The sequence below is a fragment of the Procambarus clarkii genome, chromosome 68 (assembly GCF_040958095.1).
Source record: "Procambarus clarkii isolate CNS0578487 chromosome 68, FALCON_Pclarkii_2.0, whole genome shotgun sequence".
Classification (NCBI taxonomy): Eukaryota; Metazoa; Arthropoda; class Malacostraca; order Decapoda; family Cambaridae; genus Procambarus; species Procambarus clarkii.
Window position 1 is genome coordinate 1,455,083 of NC_091217.1, and position 23,307 is coordinate 1,478,389.

General features: G+C 43.8%; 1 protein-coding gene across 1 annotated transcript in view; it reads right to left on the minus strand.

Annotated features, from left to right (window-relative positions):
* Positions 1-17,623: 17,623 nt before the first annotated feature.
* The window catches only part of LOC138355598 (inner ear-specific collagen-like), a 35,312-nt gene continuing 29,628 nt past the window's right edge, over positions 17,624-23,307 (minus strand). Inside the window, exon 2 of the mRNA XM_069310910.1 lies at positions 17,624-18,689. Coding sequence (XP_069167011.1) covers positions 17,624-18,689 — 1,066 coding nt within the window. The remainder of the gene's footprint in view (positions 18,690-23,307) is intronic.

Sequence of the window (23,307 nt, forward strand, 5' to 3'; positions counted from 1 at the left end):
GACATTACTGCACCAACAAGCTATATTCTCCCTCCTCCTCCTCCTCCTTCCCGATAAAAAAGAAGCAAGATGGATCTTTGGAATAGATGATGGTGGGAAGATTAAGGATGAAGGAAGGAAGAGAGTGTGTATAATCCCTATCTACTCCCCCCTGGTAGAGAGGAGAATACCAGGCTTGTGGACCACCTTTATCTACCTCTAGCTGTAGGATAGGAAGCTCGAGTGATGGGTAGCTGTGGTAGCTGCGGTGGGGAATGGGTCTCCCTTATCAACCCTCAGTGGTAAGCCGAGGAGTAGATAAGAACAAGAGTGATGTGGCTGGGGTGTGTCTATCACCTACACCAGGAGGGGGAAAAAATAACTGAAATAGAGACGATAGACGCCTGGCTGCCTGTGTTTGGTGTTAAGAGGGTTGAGGAAAACATTTGTGTTGACTCATTTCTCCTTGTGAGACAATCTAGAGGGTCGGTAGGCTCCTCTGTAGGGGTAGATAGAGACAGGAGGATAGGGAATGTAGGTATGGGGACCTCTGTAGGGGTAGATAGAGACAGGAGGATAGGGAATGTAGGTATGGGGACCTCTGTAGGGGTAGATAGAGACGGGAGGGAGGGAATGTAGGTAAGGTACCTCTGTAGATGTGACGAGATCGTAGAGAAATGTTTCAAGGTCTGCGGTGTGACCAAACGGGAGATTGAGAGAGGGACTGACATCCGGGGAATGCCAGAAGTTGATATTGGGAAGAGAAGGTAGTGGGGAAGAGTTAGTGCTGCGGTCAGGGGTAAGGAAGGTATGTTGTGAGGTGTGAGGAGAGAGGTATGAGGGGGAAGCATGTGGTGAGGTATGAGAAAGGAATGGGGCAACAGGTATGATATATACTCAGTGAGTTACGTGGAAAATATGAGTTTGGTTGTGAGGGCTGGAAGAAGAGTGAGTGTCGAATATAATTGCCCAATACAATTAAACAAAACAAAAAAAACGGTACACGGAGCAAACATGAAAACAATATTTCTTGTCCCCAAATCAATCAACACTATATTGTTACTATTATATGTATCGTTAGTGAATAATTAAGGATTGGAGGAGGGAGAGGAGGAGACAATCAAGGAATCAGCGGCCAAGGAAAACGGAAAGAGGGGAAAGAAGGAATGACAAGAGCAAGAGAATTGGTCCATTGTTCACCAGAATATCTGCGTCGAGCCAATAGGTCATTGAACTCGCACTGTGTCATCGAAAGGTCAGGCGTTGTACACGAGAATGATACATGTTTGCTGTTAGGCCAAGCTAAGACTCCACTCCCAATATGTTTTCCTCGTCAGACAGTTTTGTTTGCAATCATATTCGAGACGAGATATACCATTCCGATTAAGATTAAGCCAATCAGGAGGTGGCACGGGCATGAATAGCCCGTAAGAGAGATACCAGCAGGTGACGGGTATATATATATCCATCTAAGAAAGGTCCCAGGCCAGAAAGGTGAGGTCCCTGGCCAGATAGGTAAGATCCCATTCTAATAGAGCTTTTAACTCTTACTGGCTAATAAAAGGCTCTCAAAACATGACATTAATAAGACTAAGGCATCATAGTTATGTTTATAAACCTTACAATTAAACCCGAGGGAGTCCAAGCTTCGTTAGTACCCGAGGGTGTTCGTTAGTACTCGAGGGTTTGAACTTTGAACCTTTGAAAGTTCAAAAAGAAACTTTTAACTTTTTTCATGTAGTTATGAAGATGGTAAAAACATTCTTGAATTACAATGTGGAAAATGCTCCATTAACCTAGAAATATACAACCAGACTTAACCTTCCGTGTTCCAACAGACAAACACTCTGGAAAATTATAACTCATCGGACTCATCAGGCACTATACCACCACTACACCATCACACAACACCAAGTTCAAGTTCATGTTTATTGAGACAAGAAAGAAATACATCTCAAAGGGATAGAGTAGCTTAGGCTATTTCTACCCCCTCCCCCCCTCACAGCACCATCACCACCACACCATCACACCATCAAACCATCACACCATCACCACCTCTGCCTATCCAGGGTCACGAGTATTTCTGGCCTGTTTGAATATATGAACAAATCCGGCAGATACCTCGAATTTCTATGTTAATCCTGGTGCAGTTGTATCAGTCTTGGTGCTTGCATACCATCCTTGTTTATGTTGCCTTGCTTGGTTTTCTGGGCCCTGTGGAAGGGAGAGAGGGAGGGGCTGAGGGAGAGGGAGAGAAGTGGAGTGAGAGGGAGGGGTTGAGGGAGAGAAGTGGAGTGAGAGGGAGGGGTTGAGGGAGAGAGAGAAGTGGAGTGAGACGGAGGGAGGGATAAGTAGCAGTGTCCTTGAGAATGAAATAGAAAGTTGGGAGGAATTGAGTGGAAAATGATGGGTGGGGAAATGATGTAAAAGAGAGGGAATATGGGGAGAGGGAGAGAGGGAGGGACTGTAGGGAGGGAAGGAGAGGGAGGTAGTGTGAGTGTGAGGGAGGAGGGTACGGGATCGGCGCACCAGTGTCATCTCTGGCTTTGGTTTTACTGGTTTAGGTGATTGTGTTTGAGGCTTCGATTCCAGCCTAGTATGTGAGCACTTGAGTGTGTGTGTGTGTGTGCGTGTGCGTGTGTGTGTGTGTGTGTGTGTGTGTGTGTGTGTGTGTGTGTGTGTGTGTGTGTGTACTTACCTAATTGTGCTTGCGGGGGTTGAGCTCTGGCTCTTTGGTCCCGCCTCTCAACCGTCAATCAACTGGTGTACAGATTCCTGAGCCTATTGGGCTCTATCATATCTACATTTGAAACTGTGAATGGAGTCAGCCTCCACCACATCACTTCCTAATGCATTCCATTTGCTAACTACTCTGACACTGAAAAAGTTCTTTCTAACGTCTCTGTGGCTCATTTGGGTACTCAGCTTCCACCTGTGTCCCCTTGTTCGCGTCCCACCAGTGTTGAAAAGTTCGTCCTTGTTTACCCGGTCGATTCCCCTGAGGATTTTGTAGGTTGTGATCATGTCCCCCCTTACTCTTCTGTCTTCCAGTGTCGTGAGGTGCATTTCCCGCAGCCTTTCCTCATAACTCATGCCTCTTAGTTCTGGGACTAGTCTAGTAGCATACCTTTGGACTTTTTCCAGCTTCGTCTTGTGCTTGACAAGGTACGGGCTCCATGCTGGGGCCGCATACTCCAGGATTGGTCTTACATATGTGGTGTACAAGATTCTGAATGATTCCTTACACAGGTTCCTGAACGTGTGTGTGTGTGTGTGTGTGTGTGTGTGTGTGTGTGTGTGTGTACTCGCCTAATTGTGCTTGCGGGGGTTGAGCTTTGGCTCTTTGGTCCCTCCTCTCAACTGTCAATCATCTGGTGTACAGCTTCCTGAGCCTACTGGGCTCTATCATATCTACATTTGAAACTGTGTATGGAGTCAGCCTCCACCACATGACTGCCTATGGGTGGGGAAATGCGCCATCACCACCCTAATCAAGTGTGTGTGTGTGTGTGTGTGTGTGTGTGTGTGTGTGTGTGTGTGTGTGTGTGTGTGTGTGTGTGTGTGTGTGTGTGTGTGTGTGTGTGTACTCACCTATTTGTGCTTGCAGGATCGAGCATTGACTCTTGGATCCCGCCTTTCCAGCTATCGGTTGTTTACAGCAATGACTCCTGTCCCATTTCCCTATCATACCTAGTTTTAAAAGTATGAATAGTATTTACTTCCACAACCTGTTCCTGAAGTACATTCCATTTTTCCACTACTCTCACGCTAAAAGAAAACTTCCTAACATCTCTGTGACTCATCTGAGTTTCCAGTTTCCACCCATGTCCCCTCGTTCTGTTATTATTACGTGCGAACATTTCATCTATTTCCACTTTGTCAATTCCCCTGAGTATTTTATATGTCCCTATCATATCTCCTCTCTCCCTTCTTTTCTCTAGTGTCGTAAGGTTCAGTTCCTTCAGACGCTTCATATCCCATCCCTCGTAACTCTGGGACAAGCCTCGTCGCAAACCTTTGAACCTTCTCCAGTTTCTTTATGTGTTTCTTCAGGTGGGGGCTCCATGATGGCGCGGCATACTCTAAGGCGGGTCTCACGTAGGCAGTGTAAAGCGCCCTAAAAGCCTCCTCATTTAGGTTTCTGAATGAAGTTCTAATTTTCGCCAGTGTAGAGTACGCTGCTGTCGTTATCCTACTTATATGTGCCTCAGGAGTTAGATTAGGTGTCACATCCACTCCCAGGTCTCTTTCTCGAATCGTTACAGGTAGGCTGTTCCCCTTCATTGTGTACTGTCCCTTTGGTCTCCTGTCACCTGATCCCATTTCCATAACTTTACATTTACTGGTGTTAAACTCCAGTAGCCATTTCCCTGACCATCTCTGCAACCTGTTTAAGTCCTCTTGGAGGATCCTACAATCCTCGTCTGTCACAACTCTTCTCATTGTGTGTGTGTTTGTGTGTGTGTATGTGTGTGTGTGTGTGTGTGTGTGTGTGTGTGTGTGTGTGTGTGTGTGTGTGTGTGTGTGTGTGTGTGTGTGTTGCTTTAGCAAGGAAAGAGAGGTCAGGAAAGTTGAGTCATACAAACAATGCGATGAATAACTCGGCCTACTATGCAAGGCCCGATTTGCCTAATAAGCCAAGTTTTCCTGAATTTATATATTTTTCAATTTTTTCTTATGAAATGATACAGCTATCCATTTCATTATGTATGAGTTCATTTTTTTTAGTTAAAATTAACGTAGATATATGGCCAAACCTAGTACGCCTGACACCTGGGTGGACAGCGCTTCGGATTCGTAGTCCTGAGGTTCCGGGCTCGATCCCCGATGGAGGCGGAGACAAATGAGCAAAATGTTTCTTTTACCCTGATGCCCCTGTTACCTAGCAGTAAATAGGTACCTGGGAGTTAGCTGTTACTGACTGCTTCCTGGGGGGGGGTGTAACAAAAAGAAGGCGTGGTCGAGGACCGGGCCGCGGGGACGCTAAGTCCCGAAATCATCTCAAGATAAACCTAACCTAATGTATCTTAACCTAATCTAAACTAACATAAGTTAATAATTTATGTTCTTAATATAACATAATAATCAAATAAACCAATAGGAAATTTTTGTTTAAAAAATAAAGAAAATCTCTTGGCAAGGTAAAATCGGGTAAAAATCGGGTAAAATCGGGTAAAACCTAGGTAAATCGGGCCTTGCATAGTAAGCCGAGAAGTTCCTTCTGGATAAACATAGTCAATCATAAGTAAATTTCTCATAAATAAATTTTTATGAGTCATCAATAAAATGTTATTTATTTATGACTAAGTAAACCATAAGTAAATTGGTTTAAATATAAAATTTAAGCACTGAACACTTTGATTAGAGTTCATGTGTGTAATGTAATCTCCGGAGACCCAATGGCAACCAACAGATGACTCAAATCAATATATATATTTATGCCCCAAGTCAATAGATTTTCCAAGTCAGTTTATATCCCAAGACAATAACTCTTAAGCTACAAAAAATCCTGCACAGATTATTTCGAAGGAGCCATAAACGACGTTTCTCCACTAGTATTTATTCCTTATCGTTATCAAAGCCGTAACATTTTCAGCAGTATACAGGATTATATCTTCCTGTTGAACATTGCCCATGAGTTCAGATTTTCTTGGAAGAAAATGATTTAAATATTTACATGAATTCCTCGAGTGAAAAAAAACATGAAAATATAAAAAAATGATAGCAACAGCACCCAGGAAATGTCTTCAAACTTATGACTCGAAAGCAATTTATCTGGAGACACGAAAACACATTGAAAAAAATATGATATTCAATCTGGTATTTATGTTGCGGGTTAGGAATTCGCGTTGCCATTATATATATATATATATATATATATATATATATATATATATATATATATATATATATATATATATATACATATATACATATATATACCAGACTAGTACCGAATCAATTGTACTTAACTCTTCTCATTTCTTAATGCAAATGAACTTCATGCAAAATGCAATTAACTATAATATAGTGAATAAAGGAGAAATATAGAAGAAGGGTTTGTGTGTCGGGGTTGACGATTCTTATATGGTTTAGTGTAAATAAATATACAGAGTACCCGTGTAATTGGTAGAGAGAGTACCCGTGTATTTGGTAGAGTACCCGTGTAATTGGTAGAGAGAGTACCCGTGTATTTGGTAGAGTACCCGTGTAATTGATTGAGAGAGTACCCGTGTATTTGGTAGAGTACCCGTGTAATTGGTAGAGAGAGTACCCGTGTATTTGGTAGAGTACCCGTGTAATTGATTGAGAGAGTACCCGTGTATTTGGTATTTGGAAGAAAGAACGTAAGAGAAACTACGTTTTGGCTTCTACAGATGGGACACCTAAGAACAAGGCTTCTACAACACGCAAGGCTTTCACAAATGGAACACTTAAGGGTCCTCCAAATGGAACACTTAAAGCATATAAAATGGAACACTTGAGGCTTTTCCAAATGAAAAGCATAAGGCTTTTCCAAATGAAAAGCATAAGGCTTTTCCAAATGAAAAGCATAAGGCTTTTCCAAATGAAAAGCATAAGGCTCATACAAATGGAACACTTGAAGCTTATCAGAATGGAACACTTGAAGCTTATCAGAATGGAACACTTGAAGCTTATCAGAATGGAACACTTGAAGCTTATCAGAATGGAACACTTGAAGCTTATCAGAATGGAACACTTGAAGCTTATCAGAATGGAACACTTGAAGCTTATCAGAATGGAACACTTGAAGCTTATCAGAATGGAACACTTGAAGCTTATCTGAATGGAACACTTAAAGCTTATCAGAATGGAACACTTAAAGCTTATCAGAATGGAACACTTAAAACTTATCAGAATGGAACACTTGAAGCTTATCAGAATGGAACACTTGAAGCGTATCAGAATGGAACACTTGAAGCTTATCAGAATGGAACACTTGAAGCTTATCAGAATGGAAGACTTGAAGCTTATCAGAATGGAAGACTTGAAGCTTATCAGAATGGAGCACTTAAAGCTTATCAGAATGGAATACTTGAAGCTTATCAGAATAGAACACTTGAAGCTTATCAGAATGGAACACTTGAAGCTTATCAGAATGGAACACTTGAAGCTTATCAGAATGGGACACTTGAAGCTTATCAGAATGGAACACTTGAAGCTTATCAGAATGGAACACTTGAAGCTTATCAAAATGGAACACTTGATGCTTATCAGAATGGAACACTTGAAGCTTATCAGAATGGAACACTTGAAGCTTATCAGAATGGAACACTTGAAGCTTATCAGAATGGAACACTTGAAGCTTATCAAAATGGAACACTTGAAGCTCATCAGAATGGAACACTTAAGGGCCGCTAAGTTAGCGCTTGAGGGCTCGGGTCCTCCGATATCACACTGTGTCCGCTGTGGGGAAAATAAATATCTTTTTATTGGTTTTCGATACGAGGTTTTTAGTCGAAAACCAGTGTTGCGATATTAGCTGTGGGAGGATAGCAGCTCTGTTGTGTTTGACGTGGGAGGATAGCAGCTCTGTTGTTTGCTGTTGAAGGATAGCAGTTGTTTGACGTGGGAGGATAGCAGGTCTGTTGTGTTTGACGTGGGAGGATAGCAGGTCTGTTGTGTTTGACGTGGGAGGATAGCAGGTCTGTTGTTTGCTGTTGAAGGATAGCAGTTGTTTGACGTGGGAGGATAGCAGGTCTGTTGTGTTTGACGTGGGAGGATAGCAGTTCTGTTGTTTGCTGTGGGAGGATAGCAGTTCTGTTGTGTTTGATGTGGGAGGATAGCAGCTCTGTTGTGTTTGACGTGGTAGGATAGCAGTTCTGTTGTTTGCTGTTGAAGGATAGCAGTTGTTTGATGTGGGAGGATAGCAAATCTGTTGTGTTTTACGTGGTAGGATAGCAGATGTTGTGTTTGACGTGGTAGGATAACAGGTCTGCAGTACCTGGCATGGGAGATGCCATCACGTACCGGCTGGCGGTACAGAACGAACAGCCAAGACAAATCACCGGACTGGCCTCGACCGGGATTCGTCAGACCCTTACGCAACTCCTTACGAAACCTGTACATCATTCCCTAATCACGGCGGCTTTGTTTACCCTTATGACACACACGGTTCACAGAAGCTTGGAAACTGAACAACCCGAGGTTATCATCGTTATTAAACAACCTCATAGTTCTCTGGAACTCGTGAACTGGTACATGCAAACAAAAGTTGCGTAAGAGGTTGCGTAAGAGGTTGCGTAAGAGGTTGCGTAAGAGGTTCGAGACGCAAGTCTGCGTAAGAGCCAAGTCTTTGTCACAGAGCATGTTGATGAGAGACAGAATTTTCTGACTGATCTGCACTTGTCTGGAAACGCATACTGCACGCAAATGCGCGTTTGCGTGCATGTTTGTTACTTGCGGAGTGGTGGTGGGTGGGGTGGGGGGAGAGAGACGGGGGTTAGCTGCAGCTCTTGGGGTCCCGCCTCTCAGATTTCAGATAATTCTACCGAACTATATGGATTCTCTTATCTACTTGCAAACTTGAGTTCGTTCGCTATACTTGCAAATTGTGCAGAGATGTTTGTTACATAACGACAGCAGGAACACCATGAGTAGGAACAGCAGCAGCAGCAGCAGCAGCAGGAACAGCAGCAGTAGCAGCAGGAACAGCAGCAGTAGCAGCAGGAACAGCAGCAGTAGCAGCAGGAACAGCAGCAACACCGTGATCAGGAACAGCAGCAGTAGCAGCAGGAACAGCAGCAGTAGCAGCAGGAACAGCAGCACGTAGCATCAGGAACAGCAGCAGCAGCAGTAACACTATGGGCAGAAATAGGAATGAGAGTAGCATACACCCTGCGCCACTAGTCAGAAGAGAGGAGGTACAAGAACCTGTGACTAAAAGGAGGAGGAAGACAAGATAAAAATATAGAGAAATGGGAGGACGACGAAGAGGGAAAACTTTGAGAAAATATACAGGAAGACTGAACAGTTTTGAAGATCACTTGGGAGAGGAGCTAGGAGGAAATATGGGAGAGAGAAAGGGGAGGAATGAAGAGAGAGAGAGAGAGACAGAGAGACAGAGAGACAGAGAGAGAGAGACAGAGAGAGAGAGAGAGAGACAGAGAGAGAGAGAGAGAGAGAGAGAGAGAGAGAGAGAGAGAGAGAGAGAGAGAGAGAGACAGAGAGAGAGAGAGAAAGAGAGAGAGAGAGAGAGAGAGAGAGAGAGAGAGAGAGAGAGAGAGAGAGAGAGAGAGAGAGAGAGAGAGACAGAGAGAGACAGAGAGAGAGACAGAGAGAGAGAGAGAGAGAGAGAGAGAGAGAGAGAGAGACAGAGACAGAGACAGAGACAGAGACAGAGAGACAGAGACAGAGACAGAGACAGAGACAGAGACAGAGACAGAGACAGAGACAGAGAGAGAGAGAGAGAGAGAGAGAGAGAAGTGGAAGGATGATTTTGGGAGGGAGGTGGGAGATTAGAGCAGTAAAGATGAGATAGAGAGAGGTATATGTGAAGGAAAGCTGTAGATACGTGGTATTTGATAGGCGGACTGACTGCTCGCCTTGCTGACACGATGTGTGTACTCACAACGTTGAACCGGTTAGGCACATAGTGATTACAAATATATGTTACTCAGATCACAACCTGAGTAGTGAAGCCAATTTCAAATCTAAAAGGAGGAGAATTCAGAAAAATAATTCATACCTCAACAGATTCAATATCTCAGGCAGCGAGCATCAGCGTCCAACAGCCTGGTTTACCAGACGACCAACCGGGAGACCTGGTCAGAGACCGGGCTGCGGGCACGTTGATCCTAGGAATCACATGAGGGTAGCCACAAGGTAGGAAGTACAGGTAAAGGAAAATTTGTGTAAATGTCGCGGCTTGCTGTCCGCCTTGCTGACACGATATGAACCTGTTGTGACAACGAACCTAAACTCTCTCTTTACTACCTTGAGGTTACCTTGAGGTGCTTCCGGGGTTTAGCGTCCCCGCGGCCCGGTCGTCGACCAGGCCTCCAATAGGAAGCTAGCATAGGAACATTTAATTCTCTCGTCCATAGACAAGGATAGGTATCTGTTAGACAAGATATAATTCTAATAATAATAATATGGCGAGTTATTGAGCATTCAACCACAGACGGTGATTGTAGTGCTTTTACAATGCTAACCCAGCATGCATACACGTTTAACATTGACAGGGTTAGTGTTCTCTTCTCCTGCAGTGGTTTATTGAGCTGGGAGGGACGGTGGTGGGAGGTGTTCGGCTGGTGGATTGGCTGGTGGATTGGAGGGGTGGATAGAGGGAAGAACGGGAGGGTAGAAGCAACAGGGGTTGGACTGGTGGGCAGGAGGGTGGAGCGACCGGGTAGAAGGATGCTCAATATTCCAGACCTGACATGACAAAGGACTTGGGACCGTTGCCATAATATTCCTAGACCTGACATGACAAAGGACTCGGGACCGTTGCCATAATATTCCTAGACCTGACATGACAAAGGACTCGGGACCGTTGCCATAACCTGACATGACAAAGGACTTGGGACCGCTGCCATAATATTCCCAGACCTGACATGACAAAGGACTTGGGACTGTTGCCATAACCTGACATGACAAAGGACTTGGGACCGTTGCCTTAACCTGACATGACAAAGGACTTGGGACCGTTGCCTTAACCTGACATGACAAAGGACTTGGGACCGTTGCCTTAACCTGACATGACAAAGGACTTGGGACCGTTGCCTTAACCTGACATGACAAAGGACTTGGGATCGTTGCCTTAACCTGACATGACAAAGGACTTGGGACCGTTGCCTTAACCTGACATGACAAAGGACTTGGGACCGCTGCCATAATATTCCTGACGTTCCTTGCCGACTGTTTTTTCCCACAGGCATCGGGGCTCATTACCAATTTGAAATGCTCACGTAGCTGGCTTCGCTGCAGGAATATTAATGAGGGAATATTTTACTTCGATACCTTTGTGCCGCTATTCCAGGCATGTTTTTTGAAGTGTTTTCCTCTGAAAAAAATCGCCAAGTATTCTATGTCTGTCAGTTTCTCTCTGAATATCTCATTCTCACTGTCTCTCTCTCTTCCCTAACTGCCCATCTCTGTCTTTCTGTATGTACGTTTTCTTTGATTTATGAAAATGTATTTTCCGAGAGTAAGAGGTCGGAGGAAAACTGAAAACCTGTTAATATTGATCATAGATCATCACCGGTCATGGGGTTATAATATCCAAGTCTAAACCAATGAATATAATTCTCTTTCTTTCTCTCTCTCTCTCTCTCTCTCTCTCTCTCTCTCTCTCTCTCTCTCTCTCTCTCTCTCTCTCTCTCTCTCTCTCTCTCTCTCTCTCTCTCTCTCTCTCTCTCTTTCTCTCTCTCTCTCTGTATATATATATGTATATATATATATATTAGTGTGTGCGCGCAACAACGATCACAAACACACTGATCCAAGTATGCAGAAAACCACGTCTCAAGAATTAGTGAATGCTGAACGCGTTTTCTGGTAAATTGGCCTTCATAAGAGCAAGATAGAGAATGAAAGACTCGTCTATATGAACACGTTGCCCTTACAGATGTGTGTGTATCAGTATGTGTGCCTGTGTGAGGGCTTGTTGCGAACCTGGTCACCGTGTCGTGGTCACAAAGCCTCCGGAGGGTAGATATAACTTGACATAGTACAGAATTGAGATTTTTTATAAATGCATTACCTCTAAAAGATTGGGATTTCGTACTGTCAAAGGTGTAGTATTCACGTGTGATGTATGTGTCTACACACAGCGCACGTGTCCCTGTCTATCCACACACCTGTGTGGACAGGTGTGTGCCTTAGGCTGTTCAAAGCAAGTAATAAGATTGTTCAGATATAACTGTATCATGTTGTTGAACTGTATCATCTTAAAACGTGAGAGGAATGAGTCTGACAAATAGTTCAGATTGTTAGGTGGCCAGAGTGCCCCTCTCGAATAATTCATTCAGCAATTATTATACATTATCAAACATCTTTGTCAAGTATTCCAAGTTTGCCAGCTCTCGGTAGCAGGGTTTGTATCTTTGCTACCAACTTCCTGCCCGGGCTGGGGTTTTTTAGTTTAAAAAAACTGAACAGGTTTAAAAAAAGATAGTTTTTCCTTTAATGTAGCCAAACTTAGTTGTATCGATTTAAATTTAAACTTGCACTTTTGATTTATTAAATACGCCTATTAAATGGATACCTATTTAATAGGTTTATTAAATTATTAAATAGAGCTAATAGGTTACAACCTATTAACCCGGGTGGGGTTGGGATTTTATCTATTTTAATAAAATCTTTTACATTTGTTATGCAGACGATGAGTATGAGATATACCGTGAGTGAAGATATGACTCTTCAGTCATATCTCACTCCCGTGAGTGAGATATCACTCACGGTATGAGTATACCGTGAGTGAAGATATGACTCTTCAGTCATATCTCACTCCCGTGAGTGAGATATCACTCACGGTATGAGTATACCGTGAGTGAAGATATGACTCTTCAGTCATATCTCACTCCCGTGAGTGAGATATCACTCACGGTATGAGTATACCGTGAGTGAAGATATGACTCTTCAGTCATATCTCACTCCCGTGAGTGAGATATCACTCACGGTATGAGTATACCGTGAGTGAAGATATGACTCTTCAGTCATATCTCACTCCCGTGAGTGAGATATCACTCACGGTATGAGTATACCGTGAGTGAAGATATGACTCTTCAGTCATATCTCACTCCCGTGAGTGAGATATCACTCACGGTATGAGTATACCGTGAGTGAAGATATGATGACCATCAGAAAATGAGGAGACGACGACGTTTCGGTCCGTCCTGGACAATTATAAAGTCGTGTGATATTGGTCCAGGACCGAAACGTCGTCGTGTCTCTATCTTCCGATGTGTGGTTTGGTCATCTTATTTGTTATCTATTTAATAAAAACCCAACCTGGACGGGCTGGGTTTTAAGAAAAACCCGGTTTATTTTTGGTAAACCCAACCTGATTAGTAGTGGGTCCGCAACCTGCCCTCTATAGTCTTCTGCATGACCCGTGATAGGCTGATGACAGCTTATATATCTCATAGGCTTGCATAAGCCTTTGATAATATCACGATATTATCTTTCATATGTAATTAGGTCATAACAAATATAAATGTATTATCTTGAGCATTTGGGTTTAACTCATGAACCCATTATGTGACTGTAACCTCTCTCTCACCACCCACGGAATGGGCAATGGGGTCGAAAATAAGCTAATTAAACAACAAATTTACACATATTGTTACAAATATGTGTAAATTTACACATATTGTTACAAATATGTGTAAATGTAAACATATTTTTCGCTGCTAAACTCCTCTTTACCCCTCAGTTCCCCCTCTAACCATGTAAATCCCCCACTTGTCCCAGTACCTTCCACCCCTCTGTAATCTGTGTTCCTAGTTCTCTCTACTAGTACAACAATTTGTAATCGTCGTGAAAGTCGTAATAATCGAACCACTCTCTCAGTTCTCAGTTACTGTATCTTGTATGAATACGATTCAATCCCTTCTTATTGCTCTCCTGAACCTTGCGCGCTAAATCACAAGGTTTTCCGAAGCACAGCACCAATGGGGCTTCGGCGACCCGCTTTGTCCGTGCCTGTCGCGAAAATTTTACATGATAAATCCTCTCTATTTGGTATTACTCAGTAAGATTGTTTTCAACTCATATCCACGATTTACTGACCTCAGTTTCTCATAGTTAAAAGTTCATTAGCAAGTTTTTTGTGTGTATATTTTAGCGTGGCCATTGATGGATGTAGATAGGCAGTAGTGGGGGGTGGGGAATGTGTATTGTTAAGCCGCTCGATTTAGCAAAGGTCGCCTCCCTTAGTGTAGGAGGGGTAACATTTATAGGATTTTGTAACGGCATTACGAGTGGTGTGTGTCGCGCCAGTCTCTCCTGGCACTTCAGCATTTGCTGGACACTCGGGCCTAATACTATCTTAACGCCTTCACTGTCTTTATAACGGGTAGGTAAATTTGAGTCTGAAATCTCCTTGACAAATAAATTTTCGGATTACCGCCGCACCTGTCATTCTCCCGCCGTATTTTGCGCGCCAAGCTTGTCCCTCCCCGCTATCCCCCCCAGCTCTCTCTCTCTCTCTCTCTCTCTCTCTCTCTCTCTCTCTCTCCCTCTCTCTCTCTCTCCCTCTCTCTCCCTCTCTCTCCCTCTCTCTCCCTCTCCCTCTCCCTCTCTCTCTCCCTCTCTCCCTCTCTCTCTCTCTCTCTCTCTCTCTCTCTCTCTCTCTCTCTCTCTCTCTCTCTCTCTCTCTCTCTCTCTCTCTCTCTCTCTCTCTCTCTCTCATTTCTGAGAGGACCAAGATTCTGGTCGAGACCGATGACAAGTTGCAGGGAGAGGTTAGTAGAGTGGAGCCTGGGGGAGTGGAGGAGCCTGGGGGAGTGGAGGAGCCTGGGGGAGTGGAGGAGCCTGGGGAAGTGGAGGAGCCTGGGGGAGTGGAGAAGTCAGGGAGAGGTAGAGCAGAGAGAGAGAGGCAATAACCATTACCCGCCTGAGGGAGGGAATAGATTCAAATATTTCTCGCTCTATTAATCACACGGATATGTCTCGTTATTGGTCCTCGGCCGCGATTGTTGGTGGGGGGGCGGGGTGATGTTGGGGGAGGGGTGTTGTTGGGGGAGTTGGAGGGGTTGGTAGAAGGGGGTAGGAAGAGGCATGAGTGAGGAACATGGAGAATTGGAGTTGAGAATTCATGAAAAAGATAAAGTTGATGTTTGGATAGAATTGAGGTGGTGTTTGAACCAGGGGTAAGAGGAGCCGAGAGGAAGGAGAGAGGAGACAAGAGGAGCTGATAGTTGAGGAGGAAACATACGACGGGGAAGAGATACAAAGAAGGCCTGAATACGCCTGATAGCCTCATCCACTAACCAAGTCTTCCGTCCTAGTAACCGGACCATACCAGCCGCTCTTTACCTGTATAGTCAGCCTCTAGCACTCACCCATAAACCAGCGTATAGTGCGTAGCGAAGTGCGTCACAGAAGCGTATAGTGGCCACATTTGTCCTCCTGGACGCCAGGTCCTTCTATCATAGGAGTCGACATGAAGTCCTAGCTACTAGAGTTGACCCAGGCGCTGAGTCAACCATCTCCACTTTACAAGCCCTGGGCTCGCCTAGCCGATTTATCCATCCTAGCAACGCGCTAGTTGGGACGCACTGGATGTGACGCTGTGGGTAGGACCGATAGTCTAAATGCTCAATGATTTCCATTAAAATTTCCGTCTGACGCTCTTAACAATTTTTATGTCGACGTTGAAAACCTCGCTCTGAGTAATTTTGATAATAATGATGAGTACAACCCCTCACCACTCACTCTACCCCCCCTACCAGTCCACCCCACCCCCACCCATATCCTACACCTCAACCCCCATCAACCCCCATTTTTACCAGCCCCTCTGGTAAAAATACTCCACAGACCCACACCCACCTCTGCCTCCACCAACCCATCCACATCTTTGCCCTACCACCATAACACGTGTATAGCCCTTTTCCCTGATTCTCCCCCTACCCACCACCTGCACTCCCCTTGTCCCCCCACGCCCCCTGTCCCCACTCCCCCTGTCCCCTCTCCCCCTGTCCCCACTCCCCCCGTCCCCACTCCCCCTGTCCCCACTCCCCCTGCCTAACACCCCCACTCCACCAGGCACCACCCTCACTCCACTGCGCCTCCCCACCACTCCACTGCCCACGTGAGGTAGAGAGCAGCAGCGCCCGGGGCCAAATGCATATTGACAGGCATTAGGAGGCGCGCGCTGTTTTGTTCAAGCTAAATCACGCGAATTGAATCAGCAAATAATGTTGAATGAACACATTTGCATATTGGGTCGCACTTAAATATTTTTTTTCTGCTAGCTTTTGGATTTTACTTTTATTAGGGGCTTTTATGTGGGTCACATCCCTCTCCCCCCTCTCACCTGTTGGGTGGGGAGGGGGGGGGCAGATCTCTAGCCTCCCCTCGCCTCAGATTGGTCAACATCTCCCCTCTGATGGGTAACGCATTTGTTCTCTCTCCCCTCAGTGGGTCACACGTCATATCTCTTCATTACAAGCCACCACACATTCCTGTCGCTTGTGTTAGAAAGAGAGAGGGAGAGAGAGAGAGAGGGGGGAGAGAGGGGGGGAGAGAGAGAGGGGGGGGAGAGAGAGGGAGAGAGAGAGGGAGAGAGAGAGCTCCATCCTGCTGGTGTGGTCTGGGATCACGTCGAGGACTGGGCAGCCGTGGTAGGCCTAATGAATATTCAAAAATGCATGATTACAAAGATACGCAGGTGGGAGCTGTGGTCCTTTTAAACTGGTGCCGTCCGGTCTTGTGACACTCCTGGTGTCTGGTCTTATGGCACTCCTGGTGCCAGAAGGCAGAGTAGTGGTAGTATATGGCGGCTGGTTGACAGCTCAGTATGTACTACAAGAGTAAGGAGGCACTCATTTTGATCATGAAAAACTCTCCAGACACCAAACAAAACTCCTTGAAAGAAATGAATGCGCCCCAATGATCTCAATATATTGGCAAGACAATAGCAGCTCTTTCAAAGCATCCCACAATGCATAAGCACCAAAGCTGCATCAAAGAACACACATTTCCACACACAAGCAGACCGTCATGGTGGTGTCCTGACCAACAACCTTGAATTAATCGTCAGGTTAAACGACAATAGAAAATTACACACATGTGGAGCACTACATTTTAACCTTTCAACAGCTATCTGTAGCCCTTGGGTTCATCCTGCCACCCTCAAGATCAAAGCAGAATTTAAAGTAATATCTCACTTCACCTGGACCATTCTCAAGTCGACCATTCACAATCGACTTGAGAATGGTCCAGGACGGACCGAAACGTCGTCGTCCCTTCACCTTCTAGTGTGTGGTCGGGTCAGCATTCTTCAGCCACGTTATTGTGACTCATCGCCTGCATCTAAGTTCACCTATTCCTTCCAGGTTATAAATGACTTAACATCAGCTAATTTGTATCAACTTTCCCTCTGGCTCTGCAGATGGTGAGAGCTTCAACCAAACGCTGCATTCAGCATCAGGATAATGAAATTATTCAATAAACTATAAGAGTTGTAAGTCATACTTTTTTCCCAAATGAAAAACTTAATATGGAGACGATTCGTGCTAGTTGACCAGACCACACACTAGAAGGTGAAGGGACGACGACGTTTCGGTCCGTCCTGGACCATTCTCCAGTCGATTGAGAATCTTGAGAAATTGAGATTGAGAAACCACACACCTTCTAGTGAGTGGTCTGGTCAACATACTTCAGCCACGTTATTGTGACTCCTCGCCTGCATTCGTGCTAGTCTTATTGATCTCACTCGGCTATTTTCAATACCAGTAACACATATCCACGACAAAAACTAATATATATATAATATATATAATATATAATATATAATATAAGCTTACAGGTCTTGGGTGCTTATAATTCAGGTTGCGTCAACAGGAGCGAGCGACATAATAAAAAGCGGGGAATAATCAAGGAGGGAGATGAGGGAGAGAATAAACTGAGGCTGAATAATTTGAGTGTGTTGGACACGTGAGAAAAACCTGCGAACTTAATGGGCGCGAGAGGGAAATTGCCGCCATAAAGTGAGAGGAGGAGTAGCGAGGAGACTGAGGGCGAGCGACACCTTTTGGTGTGGGACTGGGCGTCGACCCCTTGATCCTGTCGACCCCTTGATCGTGTCGACCCCTTGATCGTGTCGACCCCTTGATCCTGTCGACCCCTTGATCGTGTCGACCCCTTGATCGTGTCGACCCCTTGATCGTGTCGACCCCTTGATCCTGTCGACCCCTTGAACGTGTTGACCCTTGAACGTGTCGGCCCCTTGATCGTGTCGACCCCTTGATCGTGTCGACCCCTTGATCCTGTCGACCCCTTGATCCTGTCGACCCCTTGATCCTGTCGACCCCTTGATCCTGTCGACCCCTTGATCCTGTCGACCCCTTGATCCTGTCGACCCCTTGATCCTGTCGACCCCTTGAGCCTGTCGACCCCTTGAGCCTGTCGACCCCTTGAGCCTGTCGACCCCTTGAGCCTGTCGACCCCTTGATCCTGTCGACCCCTTGATCCTGTCGACCCCTTGATCCTGTCGACCCCTTGATCCTGTCGACCCCTTGATCCTGTCGACCCCTTGATCCTGTCGACCCCTTGATCCTGTCGACCCCTTGATCCTGTCGACCCCTTGATCCTGTCGACCCCTTGATCCTGTCGACCCCTTGATCCTGTCGACCCCTTGATCCTGTCGACCCCTTGATCCTGTCGACCCCTTGATCCTGTCGACCCCTTGATCCTGTCGACCCCTTGAACGTGTTGACCCTTGAACGTGTCGGCCCCTTGATCGTGTCGACCCCTTGAACGTGTCGACCCCTTGATCGTGTCGATCCTTGAACGTGTCGACCCCTTGAACGTGTCGGCCCCTTGATCGTGTCGATTCCTTGAACGTGTTGATCCTTGAACGTGTCGACCCCTTGAACGTGTCGGCCCCTTGATCGTGTCGATTCCTTGAGCGTGTTGATCCTTGAACGTGTCGACCCCTTGAACGTGTCGACCCCTTGATCGTGTCGGCCCCTTGATCGTGTCGATTCCTTGAACGTGTTGATCCTTGAACGTGTCGACCCCTTGAATGTGTCAATCCTTGAATTTGTCAACCCCTTGAACGTGTCGACCCCTTGAACGTGTCGACCCCTTGATCGTGTCGATCCTTGAACGTGTCGACCCCTTGAACGTGTCAACCCCTTGAACGTGTCGACCCCTTGAACGTGTCGACCCCTTGATCGCGTCGACCCCTTGATCGTGTCAATCCCTTGAACGTGTCGACCCCTTGAACGTGTCGACCCCTTGATCGCGTCGACCCCTTGATCGTGTCAATCCCTTGAACGTGTCGACCCCTTGAACGTATCGACCCATGAAGGTTTACACCCATGCAGCGCTTGTTTGCCTCCACACAGGTAGACTTCTCTTGTAGTTAATGAGTAGTTAGCAATTCTCAAAACTGGTTGTACTCTTGTCCCTTATTATAACCCAGCGACCTGAGCCTGCCCGCCAGGTAACGAGCTACCGGTACACTACTGGGCCACTCGGTAATAAACAGGGGTCCGGTAGAAGGGTATATATATATATATATATATATATATATATATATATATATATATATATATATATATATATATATATATATATATATATATTATTAAATATGACCGAAAAAGTAAGATTAATAATTCTAACACGAATTTTCTCAATCTTTCGTACATTTCTTTTCACTGTTGGTGGTAATTCAAAAATCAGTTCTCCAAAATTCATTTTTATTTCTAGTCTGACGCGACTCTTGAGCGCGTTTCGTAAAACTTATTACATTTTCAAAGACTTTAGTTTACACATACACAACTGAATAGAACTTACACATCTCCGATTTGTTTATATCTACATTTGAGTGAGGTGGATGGGGTGAGGTGGTATTTAATAGGGTATTAATTTCATCAACACAAGACAGAACACGAAACAATGGGTATTGAATGGAAGTGATTGTAGAAAGCCTATTGGTCCATTTTTCTTGATGCTTCTATATTGGAGCGGAGTCTTGAGGTGGGTAGAATATAGTTGTGCATTAATTGGCTGTTAATTGCTGGTGTTGATTTTTTAATGTGTAGTGCCTCGCAAACGTCAAGCCGTCTGCTATCGCTGTATCTATCGATGATTTCTGTGTTGTTTACAAGGATTTCTCTGGAGATGGTTTGGTTGTGGGAAGAGATTATATGTTCCTTAATGGAGCCCTGTTGCTTATGCATCGTTAAACGCCTAGAAAGAGATGTTGTTGTCTTGCCTATATACTGGGTTTTTTGGAGCTTACAATCCCCAAGAGGGCATTTGAAGGCATAGACGACGTTGGTCTCTTTTAAAGCGTTCTGCTTTGTGTCTGGAGAGTTTCTCATGAGTAGACTTGCCGTTTTTCTGGTTTTATAGTAAATCGTCAGTTGTATCCTCTGATTTTTGCCTGTAGGGATAACGTTTCTATCAACAATATCTTTCAGGACCCTTTCCTCCGTTTTATGAGCTGTGGAAAAGAAGTTCCTGTAAAATAGTCTAATAGGGGGTATAGGTGTTGTGTTAGTTGTCTCTTCAGAGGTTGCATGGCGTTTCACTTTCCTTCTTATGATGTCTTCGATGAAACCATTGGAGAAGCCGTTGTTGACTAGGACCTGCCTTACCCTACAGAGTTCTTCGTCGACTTGCTTCCATTCTGAGCTGTGGCTGAGAGCACGGTCGACATATGCGTTAACAACACTCCTCTTGTACGTCTGGGCAGTCGCTGTTGGCATTTAGGCACATTCCTATGTTCGTTTCCTTAGTGTAGACTGCAGTGAGGAAACCTCCGCTCTTTTCCATGACTGTTACATCTAGAAAGGGCAGCTTCCCATCCTTTTCCATCTCGTAAGTGAAACGCAGCACGGAACTCTGCTCAAACGCCTCCTTCAGCTCCTGCAGATGTCTGACATCAGGTACCTGTGTAAAAATGTCGTCAACATACCTGCAGTATATGGCCGGTTTCAAGTTCATGTCGACTAAGACTTTTTGCTCGATGGTACCCATGTAGAAGTTTGCAAACAGGACACCTAGGGGAGAACCCATGGCGACCCCCATCTACTTGCTTATACATGTGCCCATCCGGGCTCAAGAAGGGTGCCTCTTTATATATATATATATATATATATATATATATATATATATATATATATATATATATATATATATATATATATATATATATATATATATATATATATGACAATGTCAGACCACGGAGGAAAATGAAACAGGAATTTCCTTAAGTACTTTCGTATATTAAATACATCTTCAGAAGGAATTCCTTCTGAATCCATTCCTTCTGAAGATGTATTTAATATACGAAAGTACTTAAGGAAATTCCTGTTTCATTTTCCTCCGTGGTCTGACATTGTCACATTCTTAATCACGTGTTTATTTTCGTGATATACACACACACACATATATATATATATATATATATATATATATATATATATATATATATATATATATATATATATATATATATATATATATATATATATATATATACAGAGAGACGTACTCAGCATCTCGGTGAACATACAGACTCTACCCTTAGACTAAGATTAGAACTGACGTATACTTGTTGAATGATCATTAAGTTAAGTTATCATTAAGCCACTACACATAAGGGGCATAACTGGCCGACCCCTCACAGTGTTCAAGAGAGAACTGGATAAGCACCTCCAAAGGATACCTGATCAACCAGGCTGTGACTCATACGTCAGGCTGCGAGCCGCCGCGTCTAACAGCCTGGTTGATCATTCCAGCAACCAGGAGGCCTTGTCGACGACCGGGCCGCGGGGACACTAAGCCCCGGAAGCACCTCAAGGTAACCTCAAGGTAAGGTAGTTCTTTAGAGGTTCATAAGTCTTAAGTCCAATACCATATCAAATCGGAATCCTCATAGTAAGTTTTGTTTAAAATTTAGAAGATATTATCAATCTCAGTCAATGACCAAGTCACCTCTATAAAATTTAGTAAAGCGACTGAAATTGATGAATGCGATTTTAAGATATCCTATTGCACTGGGAAGATTTCTCGTTATAATGTTAGCTAACATTAATTAACATTAGGGCCACCAGTTGTCATTGGGGCCTGACAGCTGAATAAACAGCGCTTCGGATTCGTAGTCCTGAGGTTCCGGGTTCGATCCCCGGTGGATGCGGAAACAAATGAACACAGTTTCTTTCATCCTGATGCCTCTGTTATCTAGCAGGAAATAGGTACCTGGGAGTTAGGCAGCTGCTACGGGCTGCTTCCTGAGGGGTGTGTAACAAAAAGGGGGCCTGGTCGAGGACTGGGCCGCGGGGACGCTAAGCCCCGAAATCATCTCAAGATAACTTAACAAAAGCAGCAGTGAGAAAATTCACCCAAAAATGTGTTATGCTTACAATATTTTTGTGTTCAAATATATTAAAACCTTGTTTATATACATGTGAGTAATTATGAAAATACCATTGGAAACTGTTAGAAACAGCCCTCATAGTGATAACTGTGTCATTTACACCATACCCTGAAAAGATTATAATACATTCTATATACGTCAAACATCTAAAGATTTGAAATTCCTAATTTTACAGCATAAATATTCTGCAAGATCAATTATCTAATGCTCTATTTGTCCATTTATCTGAAAATTTTCAAATTTATTGGGATGAGGTCTACTTCAATTACAAATTGTAAATCTTATTTTAATAGGAACATTATTAAATATGCTTTAATGCAAATTACAATGCCATTTAACGTGAATATTAGTAATGGTTTGTACAATTTGGATTTTATTTTTAATTGAGCAATTAAAAAGTATCCTTTTAAGATAATTAGTACACAGATATCCCATTACAGATAAGGGTTCTAGGAACTTACGTGTATTACTTATTTGGCCTTCTCCAGTTTCCTCTTGTTCTTATGTTCATGAACTAATATTACAAATATATATATATACATATATATATATATATATATATATATATATATATATATATATATATATATATATATATATATATATATATATATGTCGTACCTAGTAGCCAGAACGCACTTCTCAGCCTACTATGCAAGGCCTAATTTGCCTAATAAGCTAAGTTTTCCTGAATTAATGTTTTTTCGACGACCTAACCTACCTAACCTAACCTAACCTACCTTTTTCGGTTACCTAACCCAACCTAACCTATAAAGATAGGTTAGGTTAGGTTAGGTAGGGTTGGTTAGGTTCGGTCATATATCTACGTTAATTTTAACTACAATAAAACAAAATTGACCCCATACATAATGAAATGGGTAGCTTTATCATTTCATAAGAAAAAAAAATGAGAAAATATATTAATTCAGGAAAACGTGGCTTATTAGGCAAATCGGGCCTTGCATAGTAGGCTGAGAAGTGCGTTCTGGCTACTAGGTACGACATATATATATATATATATATATATATATATATATATATATATATATATTTTTTTTTTTTAAAGTTTGTGAGGGTACCACCTCTGGTGCCAATGTGGGGACCCATAGCCTCGGAGAAGAAAATAAAAAGTATTCAGAGGAGACCTTGTGGTTTCTCACTGAACACTAATATTATCTTCTCCTACCACCCCCATTCTTTTGTATGTACACATATATATTTACTTTATTTGAACTTTGTTA